Source organism: Mustela nigripes, chromosome 3 (genome assembly GCF_022355385.1).
Source record: "Mustela nigripes isolate SB6536 chromosome 3, MUSNIG.SB6536, whole genome shotgun sequence".
NCBI lineage: Eukaryota > Metazoa > Chordata > Mammalia > Carnivora > Mustelidae > Mustela > Mustela nigripes.
The window spans coordinates 195,042,997-195,070,683 of NC_081559.1; the positions used below are offsets into that span (position 1 = coordinate 195,042,997).

The window sequence follows — 27,687 nt, forward strand, 5'->3', positions numbered from 1 at the left end:
CTGGGGGTTGTGGGATCCAGCCCTGCGGGGAGCCTGCTGGAGAGCCTCTCCCTTGCCCTTTGCCCCCCCCACCACCGTGCAGGCGAGCCTGCGTTCTCTCCGTGATAAATAAATCTTTAAAAAATAAATTCCATTTAAAAACAATTTATTGAGGTGAAATTCCAGAGCATAAAATTATCCTTTTCAGAGTGGGCAGTTCTGTGTGGTTCAGCATACTCACAACGGCGCACCCATCCTCCTATTTTTGCCTCCGTCCTTTACGGTTTACAAACAATTTTCATATCTATTTTCTCTTTTGCTCTTCACAGTAATCCTGAGAGTGAGACAGAGCAGCCAGGCTGCTCTGCAGGATTGGGGGGAGGGGGTGCCCGCAGTGAGAGCCCCAGTGCAGCGAGCTCTCGGCCGGCGCCTGCTGCCCCTTCCCTGACTCCCGTGTAGGGCCGGCCTACGTTCTGGGCTGCTGGTCTGGTTAGCCAGGCTCCCTGTGCGCCCCCTTCTCCCTCGCCTGCATCGTCTGCCTCTCCTGCCTCTCGGGGACCCTTATGAGGCTTTTCCACCTATGCCTTTGATGGCTGGTTATCTGCACTTCTGTGTCCCATCAGCGCTTTCTCTAGGACTCAGTGAAAAGCACACAGTGTGGGGGCGCCTGGGTGGCTCAGTGGGTTAAGCCGCTGCCTTCGGCTCAGGTCATGATCTCAGGGTCCTGGGATTGAGTCCTGAATCGGGCTCTCTGATCAGCGGGGAGCCTGCTTCCTTCTCTCTCTCTCTCTCTGCCTGCCTCTCTGCCTACATGTGATCTCTCTCTGTCAAATAAATAAATAAATAAAGCACACAGTGTGGAAGGAGCCCGTGGAGGACCTCAGGCTTTCTCGGGTGGTAAGAAGTGAGGCCCAGAGAAGCAGAACCTCATGGCCCCGTGCACGGCCGCTGCCAGGCCTGGGCCCATTCCTACCCGGAGCTCCTTTCCTCAAACCCACTCTTGTACATCTTGGAGGAAAGGACGCTGCTCTAGCCTGAGCCTCACTGGGCCATCTTGACAGCTGCCAAGTGTTCACCTCCCGGAATCCTGACCACACCCCGCGTATTTGAACAAACAGGAAGGTGAGGGGCTTGGCTGTCCCACAGCTCATGCAGAGCCAGGCTGCAGACCACGTCCCCGTCCCCGGAGCCCAGGGCTTTGCTGCCTCCCTGGAGGCGCTCATGCCTCCAAGGCACATCAGTGAGCCTCTCTGGGGCACTGGGGAATCACGGGTTAACTCCACTCTGGCGGAGTCCACCAACAGTGAAAACACGATGCAGAGAGCCAGACAAGGATGAGCAAGACCTGTCCTTTTGAAGTCAGTGACTGTTACTACTTGTCACACTGGAGACCAGCGAGATCCGGGGTGCCAGATGGCCTTCAGACCTAAATGAGAACCAGCAGTGACCCACAGCCAATAGGTGACTTAGTGAGTGAAACTCGGATCCCGGAAGTCAGGCTGCAGGCGGGAGGGGCCTCAGCCGCCGGGAGGGATGGAGGAATCCCTGCGCCCGGATCCAGGCCCACCCTGTCCCCCTGGGATTCCAACATTGCCTTGTTCCCTTTCTTCTCAGGCTGATGACAGATGTTTGACACTATTATTAAGCATTTGAGGTTTTTCTGAAAAAAATGAATCATAGATTATTTGAATTAGAAATGTTCCTTTGGAATCATTTCCCTCTGAGGTCCCTCCCAAGATTTGATTTGATTGATTGATTGATTGATCTGAGAGCTAGAGTGACAGCACAAGCAGGGGAACAGCAAAGGGGGAAGCGGGCTCCCGGCGGAGCAGGGCTCTGTATGCGGGGCTCAGTCCCAGGACCTCAGGATCATGACCGGAGCCCGTCACACCGTCAACCCACTGAGCCTCCCCGGCGCCCCACCCGCTTGGTTTTATCGATGCGTACGCTGGGTCCGGAGAGGGGCAGGGATGCGTCCAAGGTCGGCGGGCAGGCAGAGCGGGGACCGGGACTGGGCACGAGCGCCAGCCCCCTGGGCCCGGTCTGCGGCTGGGGGAGGCCCACGGTCCCCCGGGATCGGGCGGGTGCGGAGCTGGCCAGGGGCGGGCCCTGTCTCCTCTCCGCGCTCCCAGGCTCCATCCATTCCAGCCGTGCCCACGCCGGGTTCCCTGCTGAGCATCCCTCCAGCTCTCCCTGGACGGGGCCAGCGAGGTCAGCCTGGCGGTTACGAACCGGGAACGGATGCTTCTACCCCTTCCCCGCCTGCCCCTTCGGCCGTCCGCACCCGGTCCACCCGCGGTCCAGGCTCCTGGGCCTCTTCACGCCCTGGACGGCTGGCCCCGGGGCCCGCCACAGCAGGCGACTTTCACGCCCTCGGCCCCTGGGTCTGGGCGCCCTCGCCCTTCACCTGTGGACATCACCGAGTCCTTCCCCAGCTCCCCGGGAAGGGGACGGCGGGAGGGGCGGGGCCAAGGGGAGCTGCGCGCGCGCCGGGACCCGCGGGCCGATTCGGAAATGACGACCTGGCGTCGGGCCCCGCGGCCGCGCCGGCCAGACCCCGCCCCCGAGAGACCCCGCCCCTCCAGGCACGGCTCCGGCGCGGCCGGCCACGCCCCCAGGGGAGGCCCCGCCCCCGAGCCCGCTCAGGCTCCGCTGGCCCCGCCCTCAGGAAGGCCCCGTCCCCGGGCGCCGGCGCGGCAGCCGGCCCCGCCCCCCGGAGGCCCCGCCCCGCGGACGGCTGCTGCGCGGACCCGGCGGCCGGCTGTGGGGCGCAGGGGTGCAGTGCCAGGCGGCGCTGCGGGGGCGCGGGACGCGGGGCGCGGGGCTGGGGTCGGGTCGGCGGCCCGAGGCGCCCGAGCGGGGTGCGCGCAGCGGGCCGCGGCCGCCGAGCAGCCATGGCGGAGGCCGCGCCGTCCCACCCGGCGCTGCCCTCGGGTCTGCTGGAGCTGTGCGCGCTGCTGGGGCCCTCCCGGGACAGCCTCCGCGGCCCCGAGGTAAGGGCCGGCGGGGAAACTGAGGCCGGAGCGCCCGGGCGGCGGCTGCGGGCGCGGTGCGGGTCTGGCCGCGGCTCGCCGGCGTCTGCGCGGTGGGGGCGGTGCGCGGGGCCCCGGGCCGGGCTCACCCCCGCCGCGGCCGGTGGGTGCGGGGACGGGGCTGTCCTCCCGCCAGGAGCAGTCGCGGGGGCTGCGGCCCCGAAGAGGAGCGCGGGCTCGGAGGACGCCCTTGCCGGTGCTCCGGGACGCACACCTGGGCAGGGTGGAGGCGGGCGGGGGGCGGGGAGGAGGGACAGGGGTGCGGCCGGGGCGCGGGTTCACGTCCCCGAGGAAAGGGGGCCCTTCGCGTGCCGGACTCGCCGTCTCCTGGGTGCGGGTGGCGGTGTTGGGGCGCTCGTGGGGCCCCGCGTCCGGCCGCTCGCGGGGAAGCGCGGCTGCTTGTCGCGCACACGAAGGGCTGCGCCCCCACCGACCCCCCTTTCCCGCTGTCGGGGCAGCCGGCGTGACGCACCCTTCCCGCAAAGCGCAGTTTGGGACGCTCTCAGTCCGCGTCTCCTTCCCGCGCCCTCACTTCACTTTGGTGGCGCGACCCCCGCCTCCGGGTCGCCCGGCGCCTTCTCTTGGCTCGCGACGTCCGCACGACTCCGCCGGTGGCACTTCTCTCCGGTGGGTGGCGGTGCCCGGGGGACCCCGAGGTTACCCGCCCCGCCGCCCGGTTATCTGGGCGAGTCCGTATCTCGTTCTGGACCACGGCGGAGGAGGAGGCGCAGGAGGGCACCGGAGCGTTGAGGGCGGCAGAATGGAAGCGCTGAGGTCAGCGGGAGAAGCCGGATGCGGCTAAAAATTAACTGGAGAAATGGCTCTTCATCTCCTTAACTTTTTAAAGATTGTATTTATGTACTTGAGAGAGGGAGAGAGAGCGCGCGGGCAGGAGGGGGAGGGGCGGAGGGAGAAGCAGAAGCGGACTGTCCACGGGGCAGGGAGCCCGCGCAGGGCTGCATCGAGGCCCCGGATCATGACCTGAGCAGAAGGCAGACGCTTCACCCACACCGACCGAGCCCCCCAGGCGCCCCGTCTCCTTGACTTTAATACAGAGCTGACTTCTCTGGTCTCTGCGCTTCCCTCCTTTCTCACTCCCCCCGCCCCCCATGTCTGCGTCCCCTTTGACCACGGTCTCCTCGGACCCTCGGTGACCGGGTTATCTCCCTGCCTCTACTTTGCCAAATGGCATTTCCTCCTTTTTCTTCTCATAGGAAATGACCTGGTTTCAGTTGCTTCTGGGTGATTTCAACACACGTGTCGGTTGCCCCAGGGTGAGACGTGTCTGGAGAGCGGGGTGATTCAGCTTCGGGGTGCGCAGGGGTGCTTTCCTGACCCAAACAGGCTACGGCTTCCCAGGCGAGCGGGCCGCTTGCTGCTCTGCACTTTGACTCTTACCCTTTCTGTCCTGCATGCGGGTTCTGCTGGGGGCTCAGCAGAAGGCAGAGAGCGGGAGAGCAGCAGCCTGGCGGGATGGGCCCAGCTTCCTGGACTGCGCCTCCTTTAAGGCCGGTGCTGACGTTCCAGTTAACCAAACATATGACCTCACTGGGCTGCTTTTGCTCTTGTAGCAGTTCTATTCCCAGCATCCGAGGCTTTTTTATAACTTTGAAAATCCCCATTTCTCTGGCGGTGAGGCATTCCTGCTTGGTGACAGAACAAGCCCAGAGGTATGTAAAACATCCAACTTAATGTGAGGGTAGCAAGGTCTCCGAACTTCCCATTTCATTTCTCGGATGGGGTGGTGTTCGCTCTGTGAGGCTAGTGGCGACGACTTGGAGCCTACAGGTCGGTCCCCATGGGAGTTTCTGGGCTTGCATTTCCCTGCACCCCGTGGTTGCCGTGGAGACTAGGCGTGGGGTGTGGAAGGACCACTGCTAGCCCTCTGAGCGGACAGAGACCAGTGTTCATAGAGTAGATCACCAGCATAATTCTTGTGTGCGAAGGCAACACTGTAACGGTTCTTGGTGGAGAGTGTCCTGGCCTTCGGCTTCTAGAGCAGCGGGCAGACTTCCTGAGTGGTACCAGGTGCTTGAAGCGTGGCCACTGAGGAGCTGGAGTTGAAATTTCATTTACTTTTAATTAATTTCAATTTCAATAGCCACGTGACCCTTCACGGTGGTGGAGAGCACAGTTCTAGAGCATTAAAAAAAAAATCTGTTTCCCATCTTATTTCATGAATGATGACCCATCCTATACGATGATCAGTGCCACTCTGTAATCTGTAGAAATAAATCTGTGACGCTGGGAGACAGGGCGTCGTGTGTCTCACTTTTTGTTATTAGCTCCGGGTTTTCGGACTGAAATGGTTGTTACAGGGGAGGGCTTAGTAAGTCAGTGCCAGCGAGAGGAGAACAGGAATGGGTGTCAGCGGTCCGTGGAGGTGGACCTTGTCTTACCCGGAGGGGAGGCAGGGCAGTCACAAGGCTCTGGGATCCAGGACTGTGCCTTCTGGAACTTGCTCTGGTTACGCGGTCGGACGTGTGCAGGTGTGTGGCAGTGCACTGTCCACTGCCGCCTTGTCAGTGTCCACTGCCATGTTTGCTCAGATGGCGCCCGCGTGACGAAGAACCGAGAGCACACCCGCGGTCCCTCGGTAGGGGATGGGCGGGTACGCTGCTGGGTCATCCCTGAGTGGCCCCGCGTGGTCCCAGCTGTGACAGGGAAGTCGGCCGCGCTGTGTGCGTAAGTGGGGAAAAAGCTGGTGGAACTGTTGGAAGGGGCTGACTGTGTGGAGGGCGAGATCAGACTGATGAACAGCGGAGACTTGGGAAGACAGACGGGGTTTCCCGCCACGCCCGGGGCACTGACCGCCGTTTCTCAGAATCAGGGGAGGGCTTGCCTTTCTGTTCTTTTATTCTTCCCGCATTGTCATTCGCTTTTAAACGTGAGACTGTGCTGCTTATCCGGCCTGAAGAGACAGCAAGGATATACGTTCGGAGGAAGGACGGTGTGCGATGAGCTGCCGGGGCCCGGTCGGCGGACGTGCGACCACGTCACTCTAAGCGGCCAGAGGAGTAGAGGGAGCGAGAGGTAGTTTATTGGTGTTAGCGTGAGAACCACCCGTGTTCCACTCAGGCTGAGTGTGCTCTGCGAGATCACGGAGCCCGGGCCATGGATGGATGGCAGCACCCGCCGAGAGCCATCTCCTGTGCTGGACTGGGGCCACCGAGAGAAACCATACAGTCCCCGCCTCTCCCTCCCAGCATCTCTGAAGGCGAGGAGATCCCCTGTGGCGGCATCGGTCCTCCAGAGGTGCTGAGCCAGTGGAGGAGGAGGCAGAAGGAGGTGCTCCAGGAGGGGAGGAGCCAGGGGCTTGATGGCCTGGCTTCCGGTGAGGAAAGTCTCCCTCCAGTGGGGGGAGGGGCGGGGGTCGCTGGTGAAGGTGGAGCAGGGAGGTCCCCGGTGCCTGTCGGGCAGCTGGAGAGCAGGGAGAAGCCTTGGAACATGGGCGCTTGTGTCTGGAGAACGAGGTTCAGTGGCGCACGGCTTTGGGGGCACCCTGGCACCGAAGCAGGCTGGCCCACGGCTCAGGCGTGTGGTCCAGGCTGTCGTCCTGCTCTGTGACACAGGCACACATGTGATGCGTACATGGAAGACGGAGTGGTGACAATAACGTCCGGGAACAGACTCCGTTTTCCTGCAGGTGGAGGGACGGGAGGGTCCGGGAGGCGGCTTGGGCCCGTCGGAGGGGCTGCAGGTAGAACGCTGGCCTGGGTGGTGGGAGCCACTGTCCGCTGGGACATGTGATGAGGTCACATGTGTCTTCTTCTTCTTTTTTTATTTTTAAGATTTTTATTTATTTGGGGGAGAGAGCTCATGTGCAGGCGGCTGGGGGGAGGGGCAGAGGGCGAGGGAGGAGCAGACTCCCCGCTGAGCAGGGAGCCCCCCCGTGGGGCTCCATCCCAGGACCCTGAGGTCAAGACCTGAGCCGGAGGCAGGCACTTCACCGACTGAACCCCCCAGGTGCCCCCTGTTTGTGAGAGAGGCCAGAGGTGCAGGTGGGGTGCCCTGGACCCGGTGGGAGGAGGCAATGTCATGCTCCTGGCAGAAACCTTGAAGGATGAGTCTGGGGGGAATCTGCACCCTCTCTGAACCACGGGTGAGGTGGCTGCAAGGTTTGGAAATGGGCAGACGGGGTGGCCCTGGGGCTGCTCTTGGAGACCTTTCAGGCCAGCGGCCCTGCAGTGTGGGTTTACAGCTGGCGTGAGAGCAGGAGCTGGGGCGGCTCCGCAGACCCGAGGGTCACTGCCTCTGTCACAGCGGAGTGCAAGAGTGCAGGCTCGGGGTTTAGGGAAATCAGCAGATTTATTTTTGAAGCTATCATTTCAGGGACCCACTGCGTATGTCCTGTCAGGAGGCAGTAGGGTGTGGTCTGGGATTGCCAGGAAAGGAGTCAGCCCTGGGGGGCGGGATGGGGGGTCACGGCCGGGAAGGAGCCGTCTGCCTGCGTCTGCCTGCGCCCTACGCAGCAGCCCAGGGCAGAGGGGAGGTTGCAGGAAAGGGGCTGCGCAGCGTGGCCACCTGTGCCCTGTCCTCCCGGATGTGGTGTTTGATGGGAGGAAGGGGTGGACGCGTATACTTTCGTAGATAAGTAGGTCCGAGTGCTGGATTTTGATAGGAAGTTTTTCAAAAGGTTTTATATAACTCAAGCCGTGGTTTCCTTTCATGCCTGATGCGCAAAGATTTAAAAATTAGCCAATAATATGGATTTCCCCTGTTTGGTCTTTGTTCCCACTGGTATTAACCGTTTTCCTCAACATAAAGAAATCATTGCCTGAGTTTAAATTACACAGCATAAAAACAAGCTTTCTGATGTGTGTTTACCGGCGGCGTGGTGTGGGTCCTGCAGGGGGAGAGTGCCCTCTGGTTCCACGACTCTTACTCAGACCGGGTTGCTGGCTGGCCCTTTCCTGCCGGGGACAATTCCGTTTCTCCCAGCGACAGTGACGTCCTTCCTGATGCCCGAGTCCCTCAGAGATCTTCTGTGGCGCACTGCACCCCCCCCCCCGGCGCGCCCCCCCCCTCCCACAGGCTAACCGCCCAGCGACTCCTGCCCTCGACCTCTCTCTTCCTCCGCTAGCACGGGGCTGACCTGCCCACTTCGTCGTCTCGGCCTGTCAACCTCGTCTGGGGGCTCAGGGCGCAGCCTGGCCGCCGTCTCTGCAGACTCGGCTCTCTTAGGATTCGTAGCCAGACAGAACTGAGATCGGGGCAGAGCCCGTGCTCTTCATATCGTCTGGGGGAAAGAGCGAAAACGTGAAACATTTTGTAAAAATCGGGTACCAAGTTAAAGTTGACAAACGTTCTGTCCGAATGACCCCATCATGTAGACCCAGGGCGACCATTTGGTTGCGGGAAGAAGGGTGTGTCTCTTCTCTCTGAGACCGCCTGTCCTTCTGCTCACTCCTCAGTCTGTGTCCCCAGGTCAGTGGCGACAGAACCGCTGGTGTGGGGCAGGGCGTCGGCACCCCGTCTGCAGCGGCCGGACAGCATGTGGGGCCCCTGCTCGCCAGCCTCAGGGCATGTGGGGCCTCCGGTGTGGGGCGTTGGGGTTGAGGCCTTGACCTGCAACCCTGCCCCCTGGAGCAGGAAGCTCAGGGATGCAGCGTTCGCTGCTGTGGTGCTAGCAGAGCTCGGGTCTGCCTGTCGGCCAGGCTTGGAACTGTCAGGCCGTGTGCCCAGGGGCAGCCACAGAGCCAGATGCTGCGCCGTGGGGTGACTCGCCTGAGCGCGCGACCCCACGGGTTCCTGAAAGCAGCTTCCGTGCTCCTCCCTGTCCTGGGCCGCTGGTGGTGAAACCTGCTCCTGGTGGCTTACTCGAAGTTGTCCCCTCTTCAGGTGTCCTTCAGGCAGGGGGTCGGCAGCCCCTCTCCTCTCGATCCAGAGGTCCTGTCCGTGTTTGTGCCTCCTTTCGTCACTAAGGAGGACAGTCAGACGGCCGGCGTCTCTTCTGCGACTCTGAGCAAGATGAGAAGGCGCTCCTTCAGGAAGAAGAGGGACAAGCCCAAAACAGAGCCCTGGAAGGGCCTCCCTCCTGAAGACGTTAGTGTTCCCGATGGCGTGGACCTGCTCGCTCTGCCTCAGCTCTGCTTCCCAGGTATCCCCCACCCCGCCTTCCGCCACACCCACGGTGCGGTCTGGAAACCAAGTCAAGAAAGGGCAAGAGATGGGGCTGGTGACCCCTGGCAGCCTTGAGGTCAAACTGCAGGGCTCAATTGTCTCCATCAAGGGGGTTTGGGAGCTGAAGGATAAGTAGTCCACGTAGGGTAGCCCCCGCATGTGGGAGAACAGTCCCCGGCGAGGGGCTGTGGGGTTGGCCAGTGCAGTCGGGAGACGTGTTTTCCAGGGATTTTTCCCCTTAGATTGGCAGGTCTGTCTTCCAGAGGTCGGCAGATGGACCAGGGTGAGCCTGCAGCGTCTCCCCCAGGGCGTGCTTTGGTCCAGGCTCCCTGGCCCCTGTTTTCTGCGCCCCTGGGACCCACAGCCCAGGCTCTCGTGCTTTCCCCACCTGGTCCGCCCCCAGCAGCGGGCGGCCCTCCTGTTTCCCCCTGGTCCGTGAGAAACGCCGAGTGGCTGATGTAGAAAACTGAGTAGGAACTTGCGCTCCGTCATTTCCTGTCTGGAAGGTTCCGTCGGGAGCGGCTGCTGTCTCCTGGTCTCAGGGGTTACAACCCCGGAAGAGCGGGGCAGCCCCGTGCCCGCTGTGCTCAGACACGTTCGCCTCCCCCAGGCCCACCCCAAGGGGTTTGTCTGAGGTTATCCTCGTGCTCCTTCTCTAGATCTTGCAGAGCACAGAGGGTGGCCAAGAAATGGGCCCTGCGGAGGGACAGGGGGTGGCGGCTGGCCAGTGGCCCAACCTGCCCGACCCCCGCCAGGTGCCACAGCTGGCAGGGCGAGGCCAGGCTCTGTAGGCCGCAAAGTGGGCTCATGGGCAGCCCGGGCTCAGAGGTGGTTGCTGCGGGGTCGTGACGAGATTTCCTCTCCTTTCCTCGTCCACAGGGGGCATGTACGTGGCCTCGGAGCCGAAGGAGGACTGTGTCCACTTCCTGGTGCTGACCGACGTCTGTGGGAACAGAACGTACGGCGCGGTGGTCCAGTACTATCGGCCCCTGCGCGTATGTGACTGACGCGAATTCCCTCAGAAGTCAGGCCGGGGTGGTTTTTATTTTTGCCAAAATACACACCCCAAGCCACCACCCCCGTGACCACTGTAGTGGGTGTGGGTCCGTGGTGCTAAGTGCGCTCCTGCTGCTGGGAACCCCTCCCGCGTCTCATCCCAAAAGATGTTCGTCTTCCTGGAAGTCCCTCCCTCGGCCCCCCTCCTGCCTCTATGGGTTTGCCTCCTCCGGACGCCTGTGTTGGTGGACTCGGGCTGCACGTGGTCTCTGTATCCAGCTCCCGCTCAGTGGACGCATTCAGAGTTTGTCCACGCTGGGGCAGAAGCGCCTCTGTCCTCAGGGCTGAGTCCTACTGCCGGTGTGTGTGAGCCGTGGCTGGTTTCCCACGCAACCGCCGAGGGCCACTTGGGTTCCTTTGCTCAGGGTGATGGCTTCGGGCCTCCCCTGCCTGGCAGGGCCACGTGTGTGACCTGGCCGGCCTCTCGGGAGCTTGTGGGGGCTGCCATGCACCTGAAGAGGTGGCATGACCCGCTGCCTATGTCGGAGGGTTTTCGGGAGCACAAGGGGCCCCACTGCTTCATCCAGGAAGTCTAGGAACCCACACTGAGGGGGAGGTGGCGGCCCGGATTTTCCTCCCTGCTCTGCCTTCGGAGGCGGGGGCAGCTACGGTGGGAGAGTTATCCCTAAGTGTCAGGGGCACAGGGCACAACTCGATGGGCTCTGTCCCTTCCTGCCCGTGGAGTGGCATGGACGCACCTGGCGTGCGTCAGAAACATGGGGGAGCCCCGCATCCTGCTGGGGTCCAAGTGCACAACCTCAGTGTCTGGACCAGGCGTCCCCTGGGCGGGTGGCGGTCAGCACGGGGAGGCCACCCCTCAAGGCCGTGTGTGTGGGCGGCTACAGTCATGACATGGACAGCAGGCCCGCCTGCCTGCCCGGGTCAGGTTGTGGGGGAGACGAGAGGGCCCGAGTTCTTGCCCCTCCCTGGTAGTGCTTCCAGCGGACACAGGACGGGAGGCTGGGTCGTTCAGGAAGGTGCTGGTCTGTGAAGCCATTGCTATGAGAAGTACATGTTATTTTTATTATCATTACATGCATTTTAAAAAGGTCACAGCCCTCAGCTTTGCCTGTGACTCCCCCTACACCTGGCTTTTGGGGTGTGCATGGCCGCTCGCCTGTCCTCTTAGAGCCTGCATGATTTCGGGGTGTTCCCCAGGCCCTACGTGCCGGCCTCCCCACCCTCCCCGTGTGTCCAGGGACCACCCACGCCCCGCCTTGTGCACACGGCCCCTCCCGGAGTGCAGACGGCGCTGTGGTCCTCCTGTGCCGGCCGCCCGCTCCAGGCACGACCCTCCTGCTCTCATTTAATCCGCAGCACAGTGCACCGAGCCCGCTCTCCAGATGAGGACGCGAGCAGTCGCACGGGGAGGGGGGTGACTTGCCCGGGGCCCCCAGCACACTGACCTGTGGGCAGTGGGCATCGGTTCGATGTCAGTGGGCAGACGAACAACGCGCCCGCTGCTTGCTGGGTCCGCGGACACCTGTCTCGCAAGACCCTTGCGTTGGCACCAGCCGCAGGTGAAGCTGTGGTCCCACCGCCATCCCTCCCGGCACCCCAAACCACCCACCGTGGGGGCCGGATTGTGGCCCCCCGTGACATGCCACTCGTAAGCTCCGTAGTGGTCTGTGCCTCTGGAATCCCGGCGCCGGGTGCGTTCTCCAGCTGAGACCCTCCCCCGCCCCAGCACACACACAAACGCTCGGCGCTGCAGCTTTTTTCCTTCGTGAGCAGAGCCCGCGGCCGGTTCTGTTCTCGCTGTGGGTCCCTTCCCCCCGGGCGGTGCTCACCACCTCTGCCACCTCAGCACGTCATGAACCGTGGACAGCAGGCACCGGGAGCGGGGAGGGGGGGTGTCCTGTGTGGACTGGGGCTCCCAGAGACACCGGGGCCCGTCTGCTGTGACTGGGGCCCCCAGTGGCATGACGAGGGGACCATCCACACGGACTGGGACTCCGGAGGGAGCGCGGGCCGGGCGGTGGGGGAGCTCGTGCCGTCCAGGCCCCTGCCCTCTCGCCCCGTCTGCAGGGGCCCACGCTGCTGATGGTAGAAGCCGGGAGCGGCTGGGCCGGGAGGTGACATGGGCCTGTGGCTTTCTCTGCAGGACGCATCGTGTTTCTACAACGGCAAGGCGCACTGTGAGCCATCCTGGCCGACGGCAGGCGTGGCTGGCTGCTTTGTCCCCTTCGCCGTGTGCGTGATCTCCAAGCTGCCCTATTACAACGCCCTCAAGGACTGCCTGTCCTGGTGAGCTGCGTGGCCCGTGTGTCCGCGAGGCTGCCTCGGTGCTGGCGGGTGGCGGGCGGGCTCTGGTGTGGCTCCGGGAGCTCCCGTGAAGGCCCAGAGGCTTCCGGAGGTGGTAGCGTGTGGGCGCTCGGCCAGACAAGGGAGGGCGAAGCCAAGCTGGGGAGAGTAAAATTAGTGCAGACGATTTGATGTTTGGTTTTTCAAAAAGACGCGCATGAGAAATGGCTCTTCTGGCTGAGACAGTCAGGAGGCTGCCCCCATCAGCCTGGCAGTTCGCGGGCAGCTGACGAATCATCTCCCTTGGTGGCATCTTTAGATTCATGCTGACACCCAGTAGGAGGCCTGAGGACCTAGAGTCCTTGTGACGACTCCAGAGAGCATCGCGCTTGCTGCCGTGGTCGGGGGACGACGGTGGCGCGCAGACACGGTCCAGCCCCTGGCCACACGCGCCCTGGCCGCCTGGTTTTCATTCTCTCCAAGTTCTAGTCTTGGAAATCGCAATGGTTTCGTGAAAGACTGGGTGGTCCGCGGAGGCTCGCCTCCATGTCGTAATACCCACCGTCACCCCTGGCAAGTCACAGACTTCTAGAAAGAGAGTCATTTTGGTTCTCGGCCTGCGGTCAGAGGGACGAGCAGGAATCCTTCCCGGCCGAGCTCAGGATCCTCGGAACTCAAGGGCCAGCGCCTTCACGGTTCAGCTTTCGCAGTGCAGCTTGTCTCTGCGCAGGGCGTGCGTCTTACTGCCCGACACGAAACGCCTCGTAGAACAGAGCGCGCGCTCGGTCTCCGCCGGGGCGGCCTGAGTGGAGCGCGTGCGTGTGGGCATGGCGTGGGCAGTGATGGGATGAGAAGGTAGGGCAGGGTCCCCGTTTCTTTAGTTAACCCTTCATCTTCAGCACCGGAGGGTAGAGCGCACGTCCGCCCATCTGCAGTTTCCCCTTCTGGGAGGCAGGGCGGGTGATCCCACCATCCTCGAACGGAACAGGTTCGGGCCGCACAGCGCCCGCCTCTGAGGACGACAGCACCTGTTCCTCCTCGGGGTCGTTCCCGTACCACTGGCAGCAGATGCCGTCCTGCTGGACGTTGAGGCACATGAGTGTTTAACTTGAAAAACGTGTCCGGTTTCCCTGCTTCTCGAGTTTTCTCTCTCCGTGGTCGTTGCTACGGGACAGGAACTAGAAAATAGAAAAAACAAATGACAGAAATCCAAAAAGCAGTTTATAAATGTAGATTTATAGATTTTTAAAATCTGTTTTTCTGCTATCACGGCAGCATGTGGACATGTAGACTGTGCCTCTGTGGACAGAGATTGGGAGAGGATGCTTAGCTGTGTGTGGAGAACTAGGTTATGGAAAGTCTTTGTTCTCTTGGGTTTTTTTTTTTAACTCAATACTATTCTTTTACCATAAATAACATACAGAAGGACTATTGAATTATCTCTAAATTCTGACACTGACTCCAGGAAGAGCTATGATTTGTTACTTAAAGGAAGAGTATTAGCACTCGGCTTGCGGGCATGCGTGGGGGGTGAGGCTGGGGTCTGGCCCAGGGCACCGAGGCAGGGTGTCCGGCACGGTTGGCTGAAATTTTCCAAGTGTAGACACCGTGTCACCACTACTGCCGTTAACACAGAAAACATTTCCACCCCGCACCAAAGTCCCCTCAGGCCCTGTGGTCGCTTCCCAGCCCCTCTGCCCCCAGGCACCTGCTGGTCCACTATGTGGTTCGGTCAGTGGCCACTCTGCCTTGAACAACATGATTTGAACCGTGTGCATCCGCATACACCCGTATTTTTTGACAAATATAGTACAGTCCTGTAAATGTATTTTCTCTTCCTTAAAATTTTCTTAAAATCGTTTTTTTTTCTGGGCTGACTTTACTGTAAGAACACAGCATATAATGGATATAAGACACGACTGCCTGTTCATCCACTGGGTCATGGGTCAGGCTTCTGGTCGGCAGTGAGCGACTAGTAGTTCAGCTTTTTGATGGGGTGGGAGGTTCTACACAGGTTTTCAGCTGCGTGGGGGGGATGGGTGCCTTTAACCCCTCACATTGGTCAAGGGCCAACCATACTTCCAAAGTCAGAAGGCATTTGGGAAACAAACGCGGTCAAACACTTGCTTTTGAGATGTTGACTTGCTGCTGAAGTAGGACCCAGGCAGAAGATCGCACGAATTCCTGCTGCGTAACCAGCACCCACAGCAAGAAGCAGAACGTGGCCAGACCCCACCCCCCAACACCCCAGTCGCCCTGTACTCCCTCTGCAGGCAGGCCCCCCTCCCTGACCCTGGGCGACCGTGCCCTGCAGTCTCACGTCCAGGGTTGTCCCCCGTTGCCGGACGGCCCCAGAGCTGCCGGCAGACACATGAGCACAGAGTAGAAATGCTACGATGACCATTGGAGGCTCATACTTATTTTGTGATTTGATTTTTTTTTCTTTTAGTTTATTGACTCATCTGAAGCTCTGTAAAGATTTCGAAGTTGACAATCACATAAAAGATTTTGCTGCAAAACTGTCTTTAATACCTAGCCCGCCACCTGGACCCCTTCATTTGGTAATTAAATCTGGAATTTTGTCTTTTCTTTGCGAATAGCTCAAGTCATATGATGATGGTGGTTTTAATGTTTTAAACTATTTCTTACGTTCTGGTGTGTTTAAATTAGGCTTCTCGGGTTCCTTACAGAATCCTCTGATTGCACAGTTTCTAAAGATGAGTTTGCCCGGCGGCCTGTGATACATGGTGTGGAGCTGGTGGTGGCCCCCTTAGTGCTTAACACACCGGTGCATTCCTTGCAGAAAACATACAGAATTTACTTAAATTACAAATTTCCCTTTGGTTTATTTGTCTGGCATCTTGGGTATTACATTGACTCATGTTTTCTCCTGTCCATGGTGATTCATGAAAAGTACCTGGCTTATTTTTTGGTTTTTCCCAGTGCCACTGTGTTGTTGAATGACTGGCCAAGCTTCCCGGGGATCTGGGTTTCCCTGGCATGCTTGTCCTGAAACGTTGGCTCTACGTGAGGGTTCTGGGGAGAGCTGTGGGCAAAGGCAGCCTACGTTCCCCCTGGGCTGAGTAATGGGCCAGACAGCCGAGCTGTGGTGACACCTGTCTGGCTCAGCAGTTTCCAGACTGACGCAACCACCCAGTGCTTCCTCGTTCTCCGAGAGGCGCCCGCCCAATTAGGGTCTCGACGCAGATTGTAAAAGTCGATCCTGTTCCGCTCAGTCCCTTCTGGGAGATGAGACGGCGGTCTCCGTTCCCTACGTCTGGTTAGTCACAGTTGGAAAGATTTGTTTTATTTCGCAGGAGACATGGGATTATGAACTTAAATTGTATATTTTTAATATCACCCTACAGTGTGTGGGGTCGGGGGGAATCCTGCCTGATGCATTCCAGACCCAGAGACAAAGGAGGTTGCCTGCACACCTGGGTTCCGCTCCCAGAATCCTGTGTACGGACATTGTGGGGTACTTGTTTTGTGCGAGGCCTCATCTTTATTATGTGGATAATGGTATTTTTTATGATTCGGCGAAGTCGTCAGAGTTTCCTTCTTGCTCCGTTCACTCAACAAGTATTCCCTGAGGACCAGCTAAGCAGGGAACAAAACCAAGTACAGGACAGTCTGAGGGTTGGCCGTCGGTATTGGGTTCTGCCTTCGAGCATGAGTAAGGCTCGAACCCACACCAATCTGCGTCCCTCGGAAGCTTGCATTGAGTCATACGTGGTTCTCCGACTTTCGCTGCCCTCGTGAGAAAGCTTCCTGGGAGTCGTTCTGGATGCCTCTTCTCTTCACCCCTGCGTCCCTCCATCACTCAGCCCTGACGGGCCAGCTCCTGGTGTTTGCCTGTAGTTGCCCCGCCCCATGCATCTGTGTGACCTGAGGAGCCGCAGGTCTGTCCACGTCCATTCTTCACCCTTCGCTCAGTTCATGCTTTGCACAATGGCTGCAGAGACTGTTAACATCTCTCCGTTGGGCTCTCCTTTTATGCTTAAAACCCCAAATGGCTTCTTGCTGTGTACCTACAGCCAGTCCTACCTCTCTGGCCCCTGTGTCATCACGTCCTCCTCTGTCTGTATCGCTGTTGTCCAGCCGCACTGGGTGTCCCTCCGTCCCTCATGGCTGCTGCCCCAGGGCCCTTGCACATGCTGTTCCTGGAAGTCAGGTTCTTCGCGACAGCCTCTGTGACCGCCCACCCCATCTCCGTGCCCTGCCCCCTTCCCACAGAGCCGAGCCCCCTCTGCAGCTGGGGCTCATGCACGTGTTTTGCTTCATGTCCCTCTTCTCTGTTGGCCTCCGAGCTGCGTGAGGAAGGGTTCCCCTGCCGAGCTGCCTGTGTGGCACTGTTACCACACCCGCCCTGCCCTTGCTGCTCCCGCAGTTGTGGAGCGGAAGATGGAACAGATGGGTCGTGTTTTGGTGTTAGCCTGTCGTGTTCTCAGAGTGGGGCCTGCTTCTCGCTTCTGGCGCGTCTGTCCAAATGAGCTGAGCCCAGCTCAGGCCTGCTGCTGTGACCCTCCCTTTGCAACCTCACCAGCTCTGAGGCTGAGACGGGGCCGTGACCCATCTTCAGGGGTGTTGAACCACCGTGGCTGTTCCTTGTTTCCGAGACACGCGAGGCCAAGGTTCTCCTCTAATCCAGGAGCCGGTTCAGGAATTTCCAGAACCCACTGCAAACAAACATGGGTGGCGAGGCTGTGTAGCTGGTGGTCAGGAGCTGCAGTTCCTGTGAGTCAAGTGTGGGGTCATCTCCGGTCTGGGTCGGAAGAGGCGGCGCCCAGCCTCAACCTGGCCTGGCGCCTGGACCACTGGCCTGAGGGCAGGAAGGACACCCCACGGCTCTGGCTCTCTCTGCTGCTTCTCTGCCCACCAGTGCTCTGACCTCATGGGCTTTCAGAGCTCGGGCCGAGTTCCTGGGTGTGCACGGGAAACATGCCTTTCCCTTCTCGCTGTACCTGACTCACTTCCTGTGTTGCTCTCGGTGGGGGCCCGTTGTGGGGGGCCCTGACAGCATCTCTGGTAAGAATGATTGGCGTTTGTATTTAGTTTTTATCTGTGGTTGGGAAGCCGGTCGACATGTTTGGGGTTTTTTTTAAATATCAAGGGGAGTTTTCCACATACGCTTCACCATTTTTCCTAGTTCCTCGCTCCTGGGAGCAGTAACTCTGCTTCTGCTTGTTTCGTTACTGTCCACACAGGCGCACCAGCCTTGTTTCTGACGCGTCCTGCTTCCACAACCCGTGGGTGACAAGACGCTGCCATCGGGGGGCACTTGCAGAAAGTGGTCCTTTCTTGTCCTCTCTGTACAAGCAGTCACACACGGCAGTGGTGACACAGCGGGAGGAGGTGTGGATGGTGAACATTCGTTCTGGAGCCTTCTCTAGCGAGGGCTCCGCGTCTCTCCGTGTCTCTCGTGTCCTCCGTCCACACTTGCCCTGGCGCAACCTTCTCTGTCCTCAGATTCTAATCTCCTCCCTGTGTTTTCAGCCCGGCACTGCTCACCCTCCGTTCTGCTCGTCCCCAGCTCTGGGGGTGCTGCTGGGGACCCTCCACAAGGCTGACACCCATGGTCAGGAGTGAACTTGCCATCCAGCTGGAAGGCCCCTTGGTGGAGGGGCCCCTAACGTCCTCCTCCACCCACTGTGTCCTTTAACACAGGGAGGGCATTTTGCAGATATCAAATTCGAATTGAAGTGAATACTATCACTTGGAAAAATAAAGTCTTTTCTGCGATTTCTTGAAGGCATGTCTTTAAGGCTTTGACAGTTATGTTGAAAATATTAAGAGAATTCGTAATGTGCAGGGAGCGTTCTGGCTAAGATGAACCTGACCGTGCTTGAGTTTGAGCCTGTGCTGACCGGAACACACGTCCGGCGTCAGTCACTCTTCACCGGTGGGCAGTTTGCTCATGAGTTAGGAGTGTAGGCAAGACTGGCTGAAGAAGATCTTCGGTACTGGATCTGCGTGGTAGCCTTTCTCCGCAGTTGTGCGTGTCTAGACTGTTTGGTTCTGGGACATACACGGTGACAGCATGAGTCTTCAAACACATACCCTAACTCAGACAGACGCCTTTGGCGCCTAAACGGAGAGTCTCGGTGTCTTTCAGTCTCTACTAGGAGCGGCTCTAAACTAATTGCGGAACTTGGTCATCACAGATATTTAACATGAAGCCACTGCAGATCGTGTTTCCCTCCCGTGCGGACCCCGAGAGCCCGGTCATCGACTTGGACCTCCACTTGCCGTTGCTGTGTTTCAGGCCCGAGAAGGTGCTGCAGGTATGTGCCCCTCCGGACCTGGGACAGTGTGTTGGTTGGCTTAGTGGGCATTTAACCTGTCATCTGGAGGGCGATTCCAGGGCACATGTATTCCAGAATATTCCAGAATGTTCTGGAATGTTCCACCATGCACTGGGGATAGCTGCTTTTTGGCTTCAAGCAGACATTCAGGACAGTGCACGCCATTGACAAGTAGTGCTTTTTGGGGGGTTCAGAGGGCTTTCGTTTTGGCACATGGAGCTGGGAAACCAGGTGAGAATTGGCTTCACACGCGTGGTCAGTGCTTGGAGCACGGTCGCAGGCGTGTACATGGTGTTGTCGGTTTCCCCAGATCCTGACGTGCCTCCTCACGGAGCAGCGGATCGTGTTCTTCTCCTCCAGCTGGGCTCTGCTGCCGCTGGTGGCCGAGTGCTTCCTGGCCTACCTGCACCCGTTGCAGTGGCAGCACACGTTCGTGCCCATCCTGTCACGCCAGATGCTGGACTTCGTCATGGCGCCGACGTCCTTCCTCATGGGCTGCCACCTCGACCACTTTGACGAAGTCAGCAAGGTTAGACCTCGACCGTTCACTGGTGAATGTCAGATCCTTGTGACCCCTGCGGGGACCGGGAGAAGTGGCTTCAAAAGGGTCCCGCCAGGAGGGCCGCGTGCTCCAGCCACGGGGAGATGGTGGTCCCTCCCGTCCCTGGGGCTCGTGCCCCTGATGCCACAAATACACACAGGGTGCTAGCTGCACCATCCGCCTGTGCCTCTGGGCGTGTACAAGGCTGTAGGGTCCTGGGCGCTGGGACCCTGTGTTGCCTGCCTACCCGCTTAAATTCCCAGGGTTCCATGGCTTCCTGCAGCTCCAGCGAGCAGAGCGCGGGCATCTGCGCCGATGGGGCCTGCTCTCCGGCCTAGCCGTGGCCGCTTTCTCCTTTTGTGGCCTCGAGTGAGGTGCCAGACCTTGCTGAGCCTCAGCTTCCTTGACTCTGAATGACTCGTCCTCCTGGACTGGGCTCCGTGTGGGGACCACTCCACACCCGCGGACACGGCCGGCGTCCCCGCGCCCCGTCTCGTGTTTCTCTGTTTGGCTGAGCTTCTGTGGTTCTGTTCTGCTGGGGACCCTCCTGCTGGAAGGTCCTGTCCACGCCACGCATCGCTTACAGTGCCGGTGGGTGTGGGCCTCGCCGCACGCAGGGACCTTTCACTTGCTGTGGCTGACCCACACCAGCGTGTTTGGCCCTCTTATCTCGCAGAGGTCAACTGGACACTCAGGTCGTCAGGGCTGGGGTCCCTGACAAGAAAGCAGAAAAGCCCGGCAGGTGAGACCAATCCGCAGTGGCACTGGGCTTGACACCTTAGACGAGACCACAGCGGCGTCCTGTCTAGCTGCTTCTGCGGGAGTGACGTTTTTGAAACATCCTGAAACAACACCGTTAACCCTGAAACACGGGTCACCATCACAAGTGAGACCGTCTCTGGATGTCAGCCCATGAGACAGCAGCAGGTGAACAGTAACCTGCTGGTAGATGCGTGCGTGGTCAGAGCCCTCGCTGGTGCCCATGCTCAGGGGGCTCAAGATAGTTCTTTTTTTTTTTTTTGGACAGAGATCACAAGCAGGCAGAGAGGCAGACAGAGAGACAGGAAGAGGCAGGCTCCCTGCTGAGCAGAGCCCGATGTGGGGCTCGATCCCAGGACCCTGGGATCAGGGCCTGAGCTGAAGGCAGAGGCTTTAACCCACTGAGCCACCCAGGTGCCCTTCAAGATGGTTTCTCAAAAGAGCTTATAAAAAGTCTAAACTCTGAACACCAGAACAGCAGCCCCCTCGGGTCCTCTCCCTCTTGGAGAGCTTTTTTATTTTATTTTATTTATTTATTTGACAGGCAGAGATCACAAATAGGCAGAGAGGCAGGCAGAGAGAGAGGAGGAAGCAGGCTCCCTGTGGAGCAGAGAGCCCGATGCGGGACTCGATTCCAGGACCCCGAGACCATGACCTGAGCCGAAGGCAGAGGCTTTAACCCTCTGAGCCACCCAGGTGCGCCTCTCCGGGAGCTTCGCACCATCACTCGATAAACCTGGCCCTGCTGCCCGCCACTCTTCTTCTGGTCTCCCTCTTCATTCCTTGAAGTGTGCAACCAAGAACCCAGGCTTGGAGGGATCAAAACTCCCATAACAGCAGTAACTGTGCCGGCCTCGCTGTCATGGCTGAGGTCAAAGGAGCCAGTAGCACTTGTCATACAGTAAATGCCTAATAACGTATATTTAGATGGTGAGCTCCTGTGGATTTGTGATACTGTGATGTCAGGCAGAGCGGGTTTGGCTTTCGAAAGCACCTTAATTCACATAAAATACCACGAAGTTTGCCCGAGGAAAATGTGCAAATCAGTGGCTCTTAGCAGCTTGGCAGAGTTGTGCCGATGGATTTTAGATGTTTTTGGCCCCATCGAGAAGACCCGTATGCCTTCGCATCACCCCACATGGTCCTCCGGCCGCCCCCACCTACGCATGTCTCCGTGGATTTGCCCGTTCCGCACGTGTGGTTTTGGGGCCGTAGCTGGCCTTGAGAGGCTGCCTTCGCTCCGTACAGCGTTCTCTAGGTTCCACGCCGTCCGTCCACATAGCTGTGGTTCTTACTGCTGAATCAGATCCCGTCGTGCGAACGTGCCACGGTTTCTTTGTCCGTCATCTGTCGACGGATGTTAGAATTGTTTCGACTTTAGACTGTCATGACCGGTGCAGCCGCGAGCCGTCCTGTGCGTGCGGTCCCTTGCCGTGGGCGGCAGACGCTCACCCTGCAGTCATATTCTCCACCCCCGCCCCCCGCGCTGTGCGTTTCTGTCCTCCTGTCCGTCCGGGCGAGGGGGACACGGCGTCTCACTGTGGATGTGGTGTGCGTTTCCCTGGTGACGAACACCGGAGCACATGCACGTGCCCTGCTTCCCGTCCTCAGCGCTCACCCGCTGCCGCCGTGCTGTCACGTGCAGCCTGGAGCATTTCGGAGCGAGTCCCGGGAAGGTGCTCGGGGCCCTGTGGGGACCGGCCGCTCCTGGGGACCCGGGAAGGTGCTCGGGGCCCTGTGGGGACCGGCCGCTCCTGGGGAGGAGCCGGGTTCTCGCGGCGTTCTTGCCAAAGCCAGTGACTCACCAAGTGACAAACGGACTTTGTGGAAAGGCCATTCAGACCTTCATGGAAGGAATGGAAAACGTCTCCCGGTCTGCCCGCAAATGAGGAAGAAACAAGGCTGTGCTCTCACGTTGGAAATGTGTGCCGTTTTTTAGACCTTAAGAAAAAACCACCTTGTTACAGGCTGTTCCCCCGGGAACCTTCACGGGCACGTCTAGCCGGCAGCTCCCACCCGCAGTCAGGAAGCAAGCCTACTCAGGATTTACGTGTTCTGGAAGATTCAGGACAGGCAGCAGGCTGGAGAGCGTGTTGGGTTGGGACGTTTTCCTCGGTGGGTCTGGGGACTCGGACGCCGTTGTGTGGCACACGTGTGCAAGAAGGTTCACGAGGGGCCGCACGGCCCACCTCGCCCTGTCAGCCCTGTGTTTGGGCCGGAAGACGACGTGTGCTCGGTTCCCATGCCGCCGGGACACACATTCAGAGTGGGGCCGTCAGAGCGCCCGGGGGCTGCTGGGCACCCGACTCCCAGAGTGGGACTCAGTGTCTGTGTATCTCGTCACACATCAGGCTTGACCAGGAACCTGGTACACAGCACAGGAATCCTAAGTGTGTGCTCCTTGAGCCCGGGGCCCGGCCTACCCCCAGCCCTGGAATGTTCTCTCCAGGCTCCCTGAAGTGGCCGGCAGTGTTTGTACCCGGGCTGGGGAAGGCCAGAGACCCGTCTGGAATCCTGCCTCGGACTGGGGCGGGTTCCATCCAGTCTAGCTTGTGGACGTGACTCAGGGCAAGCCCGTGTTCCTTGGTGGGACAGGAGAAGGCGCTGATTTCATCAGCGGTGACGCTGCCGTAGGGAACGCAAAGTGTGTTTTTGTGTTTTCAAAGGTGTGTGCAAATGCAGAATCTTAATCGATCTCTCTCAAACTTGCAGGAAGCTGATGGCCTAATTCTGATAGATATGGACAACGGGAGCGTCACGTGTTCTGATGACCGGGAGGTCCACGTCCCCGACATCCCCCTGCTGGCGGCGCACACGTTCATCCAGAGGTAAAGGTGGGGGTCGAGTGCACCCTGACGGCTCCGGTCGCTTCTGCGCTTCTTGCCCGTCTTACGTTCCAGAGCCGCGCTTTCTGTCTTTAGAGTTTGGAAGTCATTTGTGAGTGTTTTAAGGTGGAAGTCATTAGTCCTTGTTCTGAACGTGTCTAGTTACCGGTTATGGCCCCACCGAGTAGGTGACGGTCCCGACCCCGAGACCTCCCCGCTCCCTGCCCTGTGGTCTGCCTGTGACTCCTGCGGTGCCTCCCCCTCCCTCCTGCCCTCTTCTCCTCTCCCTCCCCTCCCCCCTCCCTCCTCCCTCTTCCCTCCCCCCCCCCCCCCCCCCCCCCCCTCCCCCGCCCCCCCCCCCCCACAGACGTGTACACAGACCCACATGATGCCCTCACAGGGCAGGATCCGTGAGCTGCCCCGCGCCATACAGCGCAGAGGTGGGCGCCTCCCCCCGAGTGAGCGAGACGTCGTCCTGTCTGGGTTCAGGGTCAGGTTGACTAAGGTCAACCCCCATCAGCGCTCTTACCGCCTTGGCCCACATCGGGCAGCCACAGCTTCTTCCTGGAAGGGCCAGGGTAGGCTCTGGCCTGTGTCGTGTGGGGCTCCAGGACTTTCTTGCTGGAGCTGCTTCTGGGGCGGGGAAGGAGCTGACGTTCCTGTCTGCAGGGACGGGCCCCGGGTGGGGGTGGGGCGTGTGGCTGCCCCTGGGTGTGTGCAGGGCAGCCGAGCAGGGTGTCGGGCGGAGTGTCTCCGGCGTGAGCTCGGGGAAGCCGGCATTCGCCACTGTTCCGTTTTGGTGAGCAGAAGCTGCCTCCCCCGGCTCTGGGAGTCTGACGATTTGGCGCTGCCGGGCCTGGTGTCCGGTGGTTCCCAAGCGTGCGCTTCGGTGGCACGTCCCCCGTGGGATGGGGGCCCTCTGCTCATCCGTGTGGTGGTGTCCGATTCGAGGACAGACCCGGTGGCTTGTGTCTGTGCTTGGCTGGGCCCCCACCTGGTGGGACGTGCCTCCTACAGCCTCAGCCACGTAAGCTAACCCAGGTGCGGTCGTGGCGCCTCGTGAAGGCTCCTCATGGTCACTGTCCCTGAGGTCCTGGGGTGCTGGGGTGTCCGCACAGGGCCTTTGGTGGAGCGGGACAGGAAGCAGCACCCTTCCCCGAGAGCCCTGCTCCTCCTCACCCTCTCTGCCGTGTCTTCCTCTTCCTCACCTGCATCTGTGTTCATCCCCGGCCTCCCGGCGCAGGAAAGGGGCCCCAGCTCCCCCCGGGCGGAGTGCTGCAGAGTGCCCAGGTAGGAGGGCCAGCCTTCTCCTCCGGCGGAGGGGTTGTCCCTGCACACAGCACGCAGGGGGAGGCCACGGCCACAGGCAGCACCACGATTCCGTATGGATTCCCTCCCCGCCGCGCCCCTGTGCTGCCAAGTGCACTGCCGGCTCATGTTCCTTCTGAGTGGGGGTACCTGAACGGGTCAGCTGGGGTCAGTGGGGCTGGGACACCGTCCCCAGGAACAGCTTCTTGTCACATGCAGGGGTGAATCTAGAGCGCTCCCCAGCCCGCCCTAGCCCTGCTGGCTACTTGGACCTGGTCTCAGCCTGCCTCCCCGCCCACCCCTCCCACAACTCCTGCTCCTGCGGGGCCTCCAGCTGGCGGCTAGCCCTGCTCGGGGCGTTCCCGTCTGTCTGGCGTCTCACCTTGCAGGACTAGGGTCCTCGAGAGGCCCCCTCCAGCCACCAGCGGGCTCTTTTCCGGCTGTCCTGGCCTCGGATCCTCCCCCCGCCCCATGACCTCCTATTTGGGGTGTGCTCCTCTGTTTTTCTTTTTCTTCTCCATTGAATGTAAGCCCCACCCTGCTGCTTGGCCTGTGGTCCCCACGCAGCCCACGCCCAGATGGCACCTGGCGTTTGGGGGCGCTCAGGAAACACGGGGCAGACGCAAGTGCATTGGGCGTGTGTCTTCTGCAGTAACCCGCACGCTTGCCAGATGGTCTCTAGAGCTGTGGCCTTGATCGTGCTGGGGAGGTGGGGGACCCCGGGGTGGCCGGATGCCGGTGCCGGGTATCTGGAGAGCGGATGGCTGCGAGCGGTGACACACAGGCCCTTGGGTCCATCTGGTCCTCCCAGACGGGGCACGGTGGTGGGCAGCCCCGGCCAGGAGGCAGCCTGCACTGGAAGCCCTTTGTCCTTCCTGGGGTGCAGGGTGTGTGCTGTCGCAGGGCAGAGCCGGGCAGGGACGAATCTGGCTCAGGTGGAAACCGGAGCAGCCACGCGGAGGCCCCCGTGGCCTCGGCACGGGTGAGCTGTTCGTGTGGAGCAGGGACTGGACGCTCCGGGGCAGGTGTTTGCCGTCCCGGCACAGAAGTTCCCGACGTGCCTTCCCAGCACCCGGAGTGTCGGTGCCCCTGGGAGCGCGTTCTCCCCACCCGTGAGCGCGGTCCCGGCCTGCGGTGCTCAGCGTCCCGCCGTCCTTCCCAGGGTCCAGAGCCTGCGGCTGCACCACGAGCTGGACCTCGCGCACCTGGGCGCCAGCACGGACCTGAACGAGGGGCGCGCGCGCCGGCGGGCCTGGCAGCGGAGCCTCAACTGCCAGGTGCAGCACGCGGCGCTGCAGCTGCTCGTGGACGTCTTCAGGTACCGGAGAGCCGCGGCGGGCAGCCCCGGGTGGACGCGGCTGAGGGCCTCGCCCCTCTGGCCCCGGGCCGCCGGTGGGGCTCATGCCGGCTGCGGCCCGGGGCTGCCCGGGGTGGGGACATCGGGTCACTGCGGGAACGAAGCTGGCCCCCCCAGCCCCCAGCAGGCGGCAGCACTCAGAATCTGTCCCCGTCAGGAGGCCTCTTCCCTCTGTCTCCACTCCCGCTGGTGCCGCCGTCCTGTTTGTCATTCGGCGGCTGCGTTCTTAGCTGGCGTGACTCCCCATAGGACAAAGAAGTGATCAGGAGAAAACAGGCCCGTGTGTCGTAGCAGGTTGTGTCCCTTGCTCGAATGGCATAGTCAGTACAGACACAGATATATTCTTTTAATTTTGTTCTTTTGGAATGAAATCTTTTGCAAACAAGGCTGTTTTGTTTTGTTTTCTTAACACCTTATAAGCTTGACGAATTGTAAAAAAGCAGAGACTGAATACAGAGGGTCAACTCTGTGTCCTCAGACAAGTGTTCCCTTGTCAACAGAAGGAAAGCGTTGAGGGTCCAACTAGGGAATGTGGCCCGCGGGCTCGCTGACCCCAGTGGAGACTGTACTTAGCCGCGGCAGATCATACGTGTTCATGCCCAGGGTCGATCTGTCCAGGGTCGCCCCCTCGTGTCCTCTTTGTCATGTGCAGGAGGAAGGAGGGGCTGGAAGGGGAAGAGGGCCGTGAGGGTCCCTGGGGAGGGGACACCATGCTTGTCCCAAAGCAGCTGGAGGAGAGGGCGCGCCCCAACCCAGCCCTGCCGGCACGTGGGACCGGGCTTGCAAACTGACCTTTTGGTCCTTTCTGTGCTGCCAAATCGCCGTGGCTGTCTCCCGTATCGAAGGATGCTTCCACACTTAGACTGTCTCTCTCCTTGTCAGGGACGTGAAGAACCACCTGAATTACGAGCACAGGGTGTTCAACAGTGAGGAGTTTCTCAAAACCAGGGCTCCGGGCGACCAGCGGTTCTACCGGCAGGTGAGGAGCGGGCGGGGCTGGTGCGCACTCCGGGTCCTGTCCCACACCCGGGTCTGTGATCACGGCACCCTACGGGGACGCTCTCTCAGCGTCTGTGAGTGTTTCGTGCAGTATTAGTGTTTCCAGAAAGTTCGTTCCAGCTTGGTTGGTTCCTTTGGACCCTCTGGCCCCATCTCAGTTTTTTCCTTTTTTTTTTTTTTAAAGATTTTATTTATTTATTTGACAGACAGAGATCACAAGTAGGCAGAGAGAGGGGGGAAGCAGGCTCGCTGCTGAGCAGAGAGCCTGATGTGGGGCTCGATCCCAGGACCCTGGGATCATGACCTGAGCCGAAGGCAAAGGCTTAACCCACTGAGCCCCCCAGCTGCTCCCTCCATCTCAGTTTCTTGATCTGCTCTGCACCGTGTAGTTCCCCGTTACGAAACGCACCCACGCCTGAGACATGTTGACAGACGCGTGTGCCTGGGAGCCATCCCTCGGCCCAGATGGTTTCTGTCGCAGGCACACGGCCGCGGGGCCCTCCTCTCGGACGCGGCACGGGGCGCTGGGTCGGTCCCCTGCTCACAAGCCCATGGAACATGTCTGATCGTGTCTGTTTTGAGGAGTCGTGTCTGGGGCTTTGAGCTGGCAGCTGGTGTGGCTGGTGCTGATCTTAGGGCTGTTCACACATTTTCCAGGTGGGCGAGAGCACCTTTCCCCGGGGGCTGGTCTCCTTCCTCCTGTAGGAGCTGCTGCCCCGGCCACCAAGAGCTCCCAGGCCTCCCCCTGCTCTTCCTGCCCGCTCCTCTCTGCCTCATTCCGCGTGCTTCCCCCTCCGGGGCAGAGCCTCCGCGCCCAGCCCAGGTTAGGGGGCCCCCCCGCGCAGACTTCCCGAACTTTCTCTGCAGAGCTGCCTCAGCCCTGAGCTCCAGGCGGGTCTCTGGGCTGCTGCCCTCCATGGCACCCCGTCCAGCTGATGACCCGAGGGGTGTCTGAGCTCCCGTGCCGTGGCTCCTCTCACAACTGAGGTCCACACAAGGGTCATTCGTGTGGGCTGGCCGGCAGCCTCTGCCTCTCTCTGGGCACTGCCCGCGCCCTCATGTCTGCTCTCTGACATTTGCTGGACAGACACGCTTCCCCCGTTCACGGGCGCCCCGGCCATCCGCTCCCTCCATGCCCCCTGCCCAGGGCGTAGAGCCT

The 27,687-nt window shown here is 60.3% G+C and overlaps 1 protein-coding gene across 4 annotated transcripts in view; it reads left to right on the forward strand.

The window, feature by feature from the left end:
• Positions 1-2,834: 2,834 nt before the first annotated feature.
• DENND3 (DENN domain containing 3) overlaps positions 2,835-27,687 on the forward strand; it is a 50,167-nt gene continuing 25,314 nt past the window's right edge. For 3 of the 4 annotated variants that reach the window (XM_059395229.1, XM_059395230.1, XM_059395231.1), the window contains exons 1-10: positions 2,835-2,972; positions 8,853-9,111; positions 10,014-10,129; positions 12,295-12,437; positions 14,884-14,995; positions 18,599-18,718; positions 19,050-19,268; positions 22,752-22,867; positions 25,335-25,490; positions 26,412-26,508. In XM_059395229.1, the coding sequence (XP_059251212.1) occupies positions 2,874-2,972; positions 8,853-9,111; positions 10,014-10,129; positions 12,295-12,437; positions 14,884-14,995; positions 18,599-18,718; positions 19,050-19,268; positions 22,752-22,867; positions 25,335-25,490; positions 26,412-26,508 (1,437 nt within the window). In that variant the 5' untranslated portion in view covers positions 2,835-2,873. Of the gene's footprint in view, positions 2,973-8,852; positions 9,112-10,013; positions 10,130-12,294; positions 12,438-14,883; positions 14,996-18,598; positions 18,719-19,049; positions 19,269-22,751; positions 22,868-25,334; positions 25,491-26,411; positions 26,509-27,687 lie in introns of those variants that run through there. The other variant, XM_059395232.1, reaches the window with a different exon arrangement.